The sequence below is a fragment of the Hipposideros armiger genome, unplaced genomic scaffold (genome assembly GCF_001890085.2).
Source record: "Hipposideros armiger isolate ML-2016 unplaced genomic scaffold, ASM189008v1 scaffold_14, whole genome shotgun sequence".
In the NCBI taxonomy this organism is placed as follows: Eukaryota; Metazoa; Chordata; class Mammalia; order Chiroptera; family Hipposideridae; genus Hipposideros; species Hipposideros armiger.
Window position 1 is genome coordinate 7291358 of NW_017731364.1, and position 12132 is coordinate 7303489.

The following is a 12132-nucleotide window of genomic DNA, read 5'->3' on the forward strand; positions in this document are numbered from 1 at the left end:
TTCTTATTTATAAAATGCAGACACAGATAAGTGATGTAATGAGATTTCCATGCATGTTGAGACACATCTCCCTGTGTTGTCAAGCTGAGATACACACTCTACAGGGGATATGCTTCAGTGAAAGTTACGTCATCATTTTTTTTAAAGTATATGTATATATATAAACTTTGCTTTTATATGAAAACAAAATGAACATTTTGTGAAATAGGCTACAACAAAACATGCTAGTAATTTTAAGATAAAAATATGAGATGATAAAGTCGCTTCCCAGTCGTGGCAGCCGCAAAACATGACTTGAGAATCTGCTTTGTAGAGATGACTGTGGTGACAAGCAAAACAGATCGGCTTTCTAGTTTCCATGGGTTTCTGGTAAGTGTTGGGCAGAAGCTTGGTTGGAAAGCAGGTGCTGACTGTACCTATAGTCTCGGAACGTGTAAGCTGGAGGCTCCTTCCAGCACTCATTGGCCTCTGGGTCCAACAGGCAGTTGTCAGCATGGATGGGATGACTGAGGTCATTTCTTCTATCCTGTTGACCTGTCGGAAAAGGGAACAGGGACGAATGAGAGCAGAAGTCCAGCAACCTCCATCAGCAAACCTGACAATCTGACGGTCCCCTCCCTTTGCTGGCGCCCCTTGCACATTTGAGGAGGCAGAAATCGGAGCCTGATAGATGAAAGAACACGAGATGAGCAGTCAGGAGGCTGGCCATGCTGTGACAGGAATTTGATGCAAAAACGTGGGCAAGTCACACCTGCCGCTTCGGCTTTAAGAGTTATCTGATATAAATAGACATATAGACATTCCATGCATTTCATGGGCTGTACTTCCTGTGGAGCAGTAAGAGGAGGTGGATGAAAGGAATATGTTAAAAGAAAAAAAAAAAAAGATTTGATTCAGCTGAAACTTCCCAAGTGTAAAAGTCTTGTCCTGTGACATTATCCCTCCCCTCTCGCTCAAGAGGGTATAGAAGACAACATCCAGAGAAGAAATAAAGACAGCAGGGAGTGAGGGGGCTCTGACTTTTAAAAACATTTCTTTCAACAAGCCCTTCATTTCCTATGCTTCCACTCAGTGACTGCGGACATAACAGGAGACTGTAATTTCTAGGTTCCTGGTGTCCTGAAAAGTGAAACCTAAAGTAAAAGAAGCATTGTGTGTGTGTGACTTAAGAAAGTAGGAGAAACAGATTTGAAAGGGAAAATAGGCCAAATGATGCTCTGCCGGTATTTTAAGGGACCCAAAAGGAGAAAAAGAAGAAAGGGGAAATAAGAAGAAGCGTCTTTTGTTTTAGAAGTTTGGAATTCTTTCAAACCATCAGCCTAACATGTAATAGAATTTTGTTTTGCATTGTTTTCTTTCTTCTCTCACTGTGGGTTGGAAGGAAGAAGTTCATGCTCTGGAATCTCACCGGACAGGGCTGTTCGGCAGACCATGTGGGTATAGGAAAAATACAGGGTTGAATTCAGCATGAAATAGGATTCTACGATCTTCCGAGCCTTCTCGCTGATGTCGTAAAACAGACGGGCACTCTTCAGTGGGACTCGGCCTTCGTAACCAAACTGAGAAAAAGGAGAACATAAGATGCCACTTGATTGGAGGGCTTTAGAAAAACAGACTCTATGTTTCAGTTAAGCCAGTACAGGCGGTCATCTCTGCATTGGCTAGTGGGAACACTACTATATACTTGTGGATTTTGTTGAGGAAAATAGGCCATTGAGGGTCCGGCCAGGTGGCTCAGTTGGTTAAGAGCTTAAGAGTGCAAGCTCTGAGCAACAGGGCCACCAGTTTGATTCCCACATGGGCCAGTGAGCTGCGCCTGAGCTGAGCTACCACTGAGCTGCCAATGGGTGGCAGGATGGCTCAGCTGGGAGAGCATGTGCTCCTAACAACAAGACTGCCTGTTCGATGGTAGTCTATGCCCACCCACAGCTAAGACTGAACTTGGCACCGTGAACTGAGCTGCCGCCCGGATGGCTGAGTGGATAGAGCATGCACTCTTAACAACAAGTCTGCTGGTTCGAGTCCCACATGGGATGGTAGCTACGTCCACCCGCAACTAAGATTGTAACAGAGCACCTTGAGCTTAGAGGCCACGAGCTGCCGACAGGCAGCCAGATGGCAAATGGCGCCCTCCACAACTAGGATTGAAGAGCAACAACTTGGTTGGTCCCCCTCCCCAATTCTCCAACACTGTTCCCCTCCCCCAATTCCCCAATTTTTTTTTTAAGGCCATTGAATAAGCCCTTCCTAATCATTGAGGAAACCTTAAAAGCTAATCACTCCCTCTCCTCTTCTCTCATAACACTCCCCTCATTCCTCTCTAATAACACTTTCTATAATACAGAATAATTTCTTGTTCGGATATGTTTTCGCCATGGGATCATGAGCTCCTTGAGAATAGGGGGTGCTGTATATTATTTGTCAGATAAAAATTTAGGGCATATTGAGTCTGATAAACTGATGACTGAGTGGAGGAATGAAGAAAAGATTAAAAACAGTGAAGGTGCCATTTCATGCTTGCTCCCTTCGAGAGTCCTGATAGGACGATACTCGTATTCCAAGTTCTTCTCTGTCCTGTTTCTGCCACTCCCAGATGGTCTTGGATTAACACTTAGGAACCCAAACCCAAAAAACGTTAAAGCTTTACTTTGAGTGCTTTCAGAACAGTTGCGCCTTCAAATTTTTCATTGGGTGTATGGGGTGAAGTTTTTCCTCTGTATCCATCACCAACAAGCATGATTCCCTGGAAGCAAAGTACAAGAAGATGCCTTTACAAGAACTATGAATTCATCAGGTCTCCCTTTCTGCCTTGCTGGCCAGAAAGCTAAGAACCAAAGCAATTCTCAGCATCATCCCCAGTTTGATTCAGGACCCTGGTATCATTAATTTCTAATCAAAAGCGGTATATTTATTTACACTACATTTTCATTATAAAAATAATACCACTATTTATATAAATAGGTAGACTATAAACAATTCACATATTGGTTAATTACTGATTAAAATAAAGGGATTTTGTCACAGCTTTACATGGTTGTCATGGCACATACTGGATGGTTTTTGTCCTAGGAATTAAGCCACTAACTATTCCAGATCCATTAGCTAGATCCAGATCTGGACACAACTAATGTCATCCCAACCCAAAGGCTATGGAAGAGCCTCCACAACCAATGTCCTTTTCCTAAAGAAAGTGACATCTCAGACCCGGTTGTCTGGCTCCAAGCAAGACCAGAACCACAGCATTTGTGGGGTCCCACCAGGCGAGCACCGTCAGGCCCCCGCCCTCTCTGCATCCTCACACTGGCCACACTGTGGAGCTCCCGGCACTGCTCTTCTGATAGGACATTGTCCAGGAGAACCCTCTGAGTCCCGTTCAGCTGCTCCGAGTTATAGACAAACGTGATGTTCTCGTAGAGCAGAGGGCCACCTGAAGGGACACAGACATTGTTTTCTCTGTTACCTCTGTCCCCAAGGGGGGAAGCACAGAACCCCCAACAGCTTTCCATGTACCATTCAGGAGAGTTGGTTTCCCCAGCAATAGTTAGGAATGAGAAGACAAATGACAAATTTGGACACTTGATAAACACAATATGGCTTCAGGAACAAGGCAGATGTCTGAATGCCAGGCTTGTCTAAAATGCCATGATAACACATTACATTTGTATAGCATCTCGGCCTTGATAAACTCTCTTTTCATTTGATTCCAGTGATGATCTTACAAAGCAGACTGGACATCTCACAGGATTCTCCTGAGAAGACTGCAGAATTCTCTTGGCAATTGGACCCAGCCCTCTCCACAGCTGTCGGTCCATACCTCTGTTATATGCAATGACTTGATTACATGCCTGCGTCCCCAGGCATGCCACACACATTGCAGTTTCACAGGTATGTAGAGCAATGCCTTCACCAGCAAATGCAGGTAATAAATGCACCATCAGGACAGTCACACCCAAGCTACTCCACTCCTTCCTAGCTTCTTCCCACCACCCACCTGAATCTGCATGGCCTTGCTTTTGGAATATTTATTCTTCTCTGCTCTCTGGGTAAATCTTTATATTGTTTTCTTTGCACAGGAGGGTTTCCTGTAGGCACCTGCTCTCTCCCTGGATAGAGTTCATGGATTTATGCAGTTAGCCCCACACAGGCTCTTCAGAGAATGATGCCTTTGGGCCATGTTGTAGGAGGTGAGAAATTATAGTCTAGACCTGACAAAACTTCCTTACAGAAAGTAGGATTGAAGGACAAAAACCTCTGACAGTGAAGAAATTTTTCAGATGTAATAGAGGGTAACCATCTTGAACCAGAAAAGTGAACAAAACAAACAAACAGCAATAACCAAAAACCCAACTGTTTTTCTACTCTTGAAAATCCTCCTAAGGGACCTGGTATGTTCCTGCGAATAACAACAGCTCAGCCTGGAGGGAGCGGTGCGGATGGCACACTGCCCCCTTCTTCCCCACAGTAGGAACGCACTGGTCTAAAACATGTCTGTTGAAGGAGAAAGAGACAATTGAAAGCGTTGTCTACTCAATCTCTTTAAAACAGATTAGACAAATTAAGAAGCAGCAAGCACTAAGTGCTTATTAGTCTAGTTAGAATAAAAGAGTCACTACAGCCCAGAATTAATAGAATATGAAAATAACGAGATGGTGTTTCTCAGTCTTGAGTAATATATGGTTATCTGTGAAAACAAAAGTTCCCTAAGAAGTTGAAGTGCTGACAAATTATTTTTACTGTAATTTTGCTTCCATATTTGCAACTATAAAATTCCAAATACAGTATTTATTTTATTGTTTCATATAGCTATAATGCCAAAAACAATTTACAAGACTAACTAAAAGCAAGACCATAAAACCAAATATATCCAATTAACAATATTGATGAAATGGTTAATGTTATTTTGCAGAAATTAAAAAGCTACATTTCACATGAATATTCTACTAACGGCTTTGGCCCAGGTTCTCTGAGCTAGCATTCCTTCTAGTACTTTTGGTATATAATGACTCGTTTATTCTACCACAAATTTTCTCTATTAAAACTACTACAAAATCTTAGTGTACCATGATGAATTCTGGCCTTCATCTGGCCTTAATACATTATTTATAAGTTCCTCCTACTTTATTTCTTATTAGTCTTCAACCATTGAAGTATTAATTGGTACCAATGTGATGGTGTCTGCACCCATACCCACTGAGGTATGAAATCTCATGGCAGTACTTGGATATAAGGTGGTTATTCAGATGACTCGCTAGTTGTCCCTCTTAATACTTTAAAATTGTAATTAAAATTTATAAATACAAATATCTTGGATTCCAGGAATATGCCCACAAGCTCCCAATTTCAGTACTAGTCTTTTGGATGAATTCAATGTTTCTCAAACTTTGTTCTAAAGAAAAAAAATTAATGAAAAAAGAGTTTCTTGACCAAATGTGTTTGGAAAGTACTGGGTTAAACAAAATTTAAGAGGACTTCTTAGAACTTTTAATATGTAAACTGGCATTATGAACATCCAAGTATGGATATGATATGTAGCAGTTCCCACCCTTAATTGAGCACAGTATTCTCCCTTTTTTCTTTTTTTCCTTTCCACCCTCCCTTCATTCCCCCCCCTTCCTTCCTTCGAATGGCAGAGATACTCTAAGATGCACATTAATGATCACTGCTTCCTGGTATTCATAGGCTTATACAATTTGCTTCCCTCAAGTGTGGGCAGTGCCTAAATCTTGCTTCTAATCAACAGAATATGGAAAAGGTAATGGGATGTCATTTATGTGATTGCATTACATAATACTACAACTTCTATCTTGCTAACAGACTCAGTCTATTGCCTTCTAAGTTTGCAGTTTGATGCAGCATGTGGTTGTATTAGACAAGCTAACATGGCAAGGACTTGGGTGTGTCCACCAGCCAACAACCAACTAGGACATAGGGACCGCAGTCTAATAAGCTTTTAGGAACCAAATTCTGTGGTCTGAGCTTGCAAGAAGATAATTCCTTAGTGAAGCCTTAGAAGAGACCCCAGCCCTTGATCAACGCCTTGATGGAAGCCTTGTGACAGGCCCTGAAGAAATGGACCCAGCTAAGCTATCCACAGACTCCTGACCCACAGAAATTGTGAAATAGTAAATGTATGTTACTGCAAGCTGCTACATTTGTGCCATGTTTTTCATAGCAATAAAAAAATATAATAAACTTTTGCTCCCCACCATGGAACCTCTTAACATAAAAACATAGTTTGCTTGGGAAAGGTTGATCTAATCTATATAATTGATTAAGATTCATAGCCAAATTGAGCCAATTCATTTTAATATTTGGAAAAGTCAATTACATATTCCACTCCCATTTAGAAATATAAAAATAGATTTTCCTTCAACAAGAAAGACAAGATACTCATAGGTTCACTGAAAAGCATTTTCTAATATAAAACTCAAGTAGAAATGGAAAACAGATCAAGAGTTTAGGGAACTAGGTTGCTTTGTACTTTGCCATGTTTTTCTCATTTTCTATATTGAGAATGTATTATTTTTAAACATAATAAGCTTATTTTTAAAATGTGACTTTAAAAGTTACTAAAACTTATAAAACATTTAGAACAATGCCTACGATTCTTAAGCTCTGTATAAATGTTTGCTATTATTATCATGATGATTGTTATATTAGTAAACTATGCCTGATAGATTGTGTTAAGTTCTGACTGAGAAAACTTTTTTTTTTTTTTTTAGCTGAGCCATCCTGCCACCTGTTGGCAGCTCAGCAGCAGCTCAGCTCGGGCCAGGACTCGAACCACTGTTGCTCAGAGCGCCCACTCTCGGGCAAGCTCTTAACCAACTGAGCCACTCCGCTGGCCCCCTGACTGAGACATCTTAAGCATAATGGAATATATTTAAAACAGGGCTATTGAGATATCAATAATTCCCCTAACCATGCCATAAGTAACACACAAAGATCAGGTGAAGGAACAGAATGCAAATGGAGTCTTAAATACCTAAACCCTAAAAGGTTAAGGCAGAATATATACTAGAAATCTGCCTTTCATATAGCTGACACAATCACGGCTAAGCATAGAGTCGTATACAGAGGTTTCCCACACATACATTTAACAAAAATCAACCAACTACCCACTCACTAACCAAAAGGAAAAAAAAAAAAAAAAGAAAGTAAAAGAAACCCGGCATGCCATTCAAAAATGCAAGTTGGCCAGTCTACCAATGACTAGTAGCACACCAGACAGAGAAAAACATTAAAATAAAATTAAAATGTAGTCCAATAAGTTGTGGTTCCTGGGGCCTGATTTGTTAGCTTCAGCCAACTCTTAACCACAGCCCAAGGAGATTTGGTTAAACAACTTAATTCTTCTCTCATTCACAAAGTATGTGCCTGGGTCTCACTCTCTAGTCGCAATAGAGGGATCATCTGGGAAAAGTCTCCCTTGTGTTCACTGCCTATGGCTCACGGCAAGAAGAATCATTTTACCATAAATATCGCACTGTCATATAGTCAGGACGTGGGTGTGCTGACTAACAAGCCTGTATGTGAGCGCAGCCCTTTGAAGTTTACAAAAGACTGTTCACATTCCACATTCATCTTCTCCAAAAGCTGCTATCCTTATTTTCCAGATGAGGACCACAGGCCCCTGAGAGGTTGAGTCTCTAGTTATCTATCACTGCAGAGCACATTCGATTAAGACAATCCAGGAAACCTGGCCTCCTGATTCCAAGTTCAAAGTTATTTCTACTATCCCCTCACTGACTCTGGGATTATTATCAAGCAGGACCTTACGAAAACTGGTGGTTGAAAGGAGAATGGATAAGTGACAGATGTTTTTAGGGAGTTGACATGCATGTTCCACGGACTGAAGTCACCCTGAGCGCCACTCCCATCTTAATGCTTGGGAGCCATCCAATATGAATACAACTAACTACTGTTAGGTAAACAGAGTAGGTGACAGTATCTTTGTGGAAAATGAGAGAAGCTGAAATACATTCTAGTCTATGAGGCATGCATCCTTTCTTGTTTCCCTGACATCTGATTTCAGCCAGATTAAGATAGGAAAGTGTTTTCTGATTGGGAACTTGGCCTCTACCACTACCCTTAATTCAGACACTATTTAGATCTCTAGTTGACTGTACAGAAGGCTTTTCAGTGGATTCCCAGAGAATGTCCTAAGTTCCATTGGCCCATCCAACTAAACAAATTCTGCAGGCATGATAGAATTTGGCAACCCAGCCAATCGTGATCTTTCTCCATCCTGTGTGTCTTCTGTTCTACAATTCCTATTAATCTTCCTAGTCAGTTGCTGGACATCAGATTCCCTGGTAGCCAGGAAAAAAAAAGTGCTTTGAAATTTGGCAACTGTCCTGGAGTTTCCCAAGCCTTTATAGCAAAGTGTTGGCGGATTGTCATGTACTTCCTGGGTGACTTCTCAGCTTAAAAAGCAACATGAACTCTGGCTGACCATGAAGCTCTCTGGCACATGTAAAACAGCTTGGGCTTTGTGGCTACAAACTGGGGTCCAGGTCAGATTAGATAAGCGTGTTATCCTGTTTACTTCCTCAAACTGACTTGGAAGCTAAGGAAGGAAAGGGCTGGGAAATGTGAGAGCCAGAGAAGGCCAATAGTTTTCAAATCCACTAGAGGAATGTGCTGACAAGCTTCTTGTTGGGGAAAGGAGTACTGTATTGGACTTCTCAACGCATGTTTTTAATAACCTCTTCTTATCTTGCAATTATTTAATCAATAGGGGACATTCTGGATATCTAGCCATTTCTATGTTTCATCATCAGGGGGAGAAGAGAAAATGGGGTTTGGATTCAAAAGCCTGGGTTCAAATGCCTGCTTGATATATTATGAGCTGTGAGACTTTGGACCAGTCACCAAATCTCTGAGTCTCATTATTCTTACCTGTGAAGTGGGGATACTTTTCTCACGTGAAATGCTGCCAGTATTAAAATGAATTGTGTGTAAATTTGCTTGAAAAATGATAAACTTAGAAATAATAATTGTCTTCTGCAATTAGTACCACTATTGCTATTAATTTATTATTATAACAAAGTTTGGCTTTATTTAAAAACTAATTTTGGTAACTCTCCAACTCTGTTTCTGCTAATTTTGATCTTACATAAGCAGGCATATACATGTTCTGCTCTCTCTACCTCTGTGCCTTTGTTCTATTTGTTTTATCCATTACAATGGCTCCCTCCTCATCTCTGTCAATTCAACCTAAATTCCACTTATCTCTTATAGCCCTCCTCAGATATATGTGCCTCAAGCATGTTAGATTAACTAATCTAATATCCCATGTGACCTGTCTCTTCCAGTTCCTCTGATAAGCAGTCTATTCCACACTATCTAGCCTTCACTCACTATGTGACAGAAGTAAGCCATGTGACCTCTCTATACCTCAGGTAGTCAAATGAGGATGGTGATGATTATACAGTCCCTGCCTGGCTCATAAGATTCCTGTGGAAAACAGATGAAGGAGTGAATCTGGAAGCCCATTTCTTGGGAACCAAAGGTAATGATACACAAAATTCTCATTTTTAAGCCTTGCTTTCAGAATATCATGAATTGTAATAGCTTAGTTCTTTTATTTCCAGAAAAAGTGGGTTCTGCCTTGATCTGAATAAGAACTGGTCAATCACATCCTCTCCTTCCCCTCCTTCTAAGAGTAAAGGCGCACAGACACTTACCCTCTCTTAGGTCCCGGTCTATCTTGGGTGATGATTTTTTCCCCACAAACAAGCCATGAATTTCTGCTCCCTCCATGTTCACTCCTGAAGGGACACTGCTCATTCAAGAAAAGTTGAAATAGCAATTTCTCAGTGAATAAAGATGTTCAAAGGCAAAGGATACCTTACCCAGGTAGTCTATGACTCCACATGGTATATTTTTGTTGGACACAAATCTGCCTATTTTCAAGATCAAATTAAATGTCACTGCCTTCATGAAGTTCTCTGTTTCATCAATGAGTGTGCTCTATTTCACTTCCCTAAATCTTCTTAACAACTTTTATTACAGGTAATTATGTCCACAACTTAACCCCTTAAGATTAGACTTTGAATTCCAACAGAGCAGGAAAAAGTTATCATGTGCATCTCTTTGTAATCCTCAGAGTATTGTAGTATGTCTTGAACATAGAGCATTCATCACTAAACAATGGTTGAATTGAAATAAATCTTGTCCTAATATAATGGTTCTTGATTATTCTGAGAAAGAAGACACAAGTTTGTGTCAAACTTTGCAAACACACAAGTAATAGCATGATTTTCTTTCAATATACACAGATTGAACAAATCCAAATGTGCATATGCATTCTTGGATCTCTTGCAATAGTTCTAGGCCATGCTGAGATTGAGTCCTTGAAGTCTAGTGAAAGACCACAAGACTTTGAAGAAGATCTAGACCTGCCTAAGAGACTCTAAGAGAGTCCTTCGCCTTGTCAGGGCCTGTTTTTGAGTTTGAAAATGAATTGGCGAGTCCATGTGATATCAGACACGTAACTCTAACATTCTATGATTCCTCAAACTGCTCATAACAGGTAAATTGACTTTTGACTTCCATCATTTCAAAAAATGAGTTATCTTCCTTTCTGATTGAGTCACTGACACCCAATGTTTTAGCTGGTAGTCAAACTTTCTGAGCTTCTTGTTTTCAAATAAACACAGTAAGGGTATTCAGCATTGACAAGAAAATGTCATAGTTTTATTCTACTAATAAATCAAACACAGCATTCACTTTTCTCTGCTTTAGAATCACAGAAGGTTTAGTCCTCAGAGATTACCTCATCAAACTCCTTAATTTGAAGAAAATCATGAGACCCAGAGAGAAAAATAAATTACTCAAGGTTACAGAGAAGTGACAGGAACAACTGAGACCAGGATCCAGCGCTCCTAATTCCCAGTTTGGTACTCTTTTAATTATATGTTTTTGCCTATTCACAGAGCTAGGTTCCTTATAATAGGTCTGACTCTAAATATTTCTTCTCACTAGAAATAAACAGTTGACATACAATATTATATTAGTTTCAGGTGTATAACATAGTGATTAGACATAAAACTTATGAAGTGATTACCCTGATAAGTCTAGTACCCATTGACACTATACATAGTTATTACAATATTATTGACTACCTTATTTTGCCATGTATAATGTGTACTTATTTGCCCAAATCTGTGAGGGAAAAATAAGGATGTGCATTATACATGGGTAGTACTAATTCTGTATCTATATAAATGTGTTTAATTATTTTATTTATGCTTAGGAGTTAAAAGGGTAACTCCAGAAATCAATAATGATACAAAATAATACCCTGGAATACAATGATCAGCTTTATTGAACTTACGATGAACTTGCAACAAGGCAGAGCTCTTGGCCTTCTATGATTCTTAAATATTGTAAATTTGTTTTGGGTACATAAAATTTCTTGTACCTTTTATTTGTTCTTGGTGTTTTGTAATTATTTGTTACATAAAATTTCTTGTAAAATAATTTTAAAAAAATAAATGCCAAAATTTCTTTATAATACAAAAATACAAGTCCCTAAATGTAAACAAATAAAAATTTGAATTAAAAAATGAAAATAAAAGATTTTTTTTTTCCTGAAAGTTTGGGCTAAAAATGTGCGTGCACATTATGCATAGAAGTGCATTATACATGGCAAAATATGGTATATTTTCTGTGCTGTATTTTACATCTCCATGACTGTTTTTATAACTGGCAATTTGTACATCCTTAATCCCTTCCCTTTTTCACCCATTCCTCCAACCCCTCTCCCATCTGACAACCTTAACTGAAAATTCAATTAAAAAAAATAATAAATTGTATGCCTTTGAAAAAAATTAAAAAATAAACATTTGGTGTTGTGAATGGACAACTCACCGATTCTCATCCTGTCGTCCTCCATATCGGATCCAATAATTCTGTTTTTAATTAAAAAACAAACAAACAGTTTTAGTACTAAAGCATAAGTTACAGAAATAAAACACCCTTAAAACACTCAAAAGACCTAAAATGTTAGGAAACTTGCATATTATGTAAAAATACATTTTTTTTAATTTTAAAAAATAAAAACACTAAAGTTGATACAATTTTGACAAAGACAAAATGATGCACAAGTAGATTTTGTAAAAACAG

At 39.2% G+C, this 12132-nt stretch overlaps 1 protein-coding gene across 1 annotated transcript in view; it reads right to left on the minus strand.

Moving 5' to 3' along the window:
• The window catches only part of P3H2 (prolyl 3-hydroxylase 2), a 185354-nt gene that overhangs the window by 11124 nt on the left and 162098 nt on the right, over nucleotides 1–12132 (minus strand). The window contains exons 7-12 of the mRNA XM_019623614.1: nucleotides 11878–11918; nucleotides 9690–9784; nucleotides 3300–3427; nucleotides 2648–2743; nucleotides 1409–1559; nucleotides 417–534 (exon numbers count right to left, since the gene is read on the minus strand). Of these exons, the coding sequence (XP_019479159.1) occupies nucleotides 417–534; nucleotides 1409–1559; nucleotides 2648–2743; nucleotides 3300–3427; nucleotides 9690–9784; nucleotides 11878–11918 (629 nt within the window). The remainder of the gene's footprint in view (nucleotides 1–416; nucleotides 535–1408; nucleotides 1560–2647; nucleotides 2744–3299; nucleotides 3428–9689; nucleotides 9785–11877; nucleotides 11919–12132) is intronic.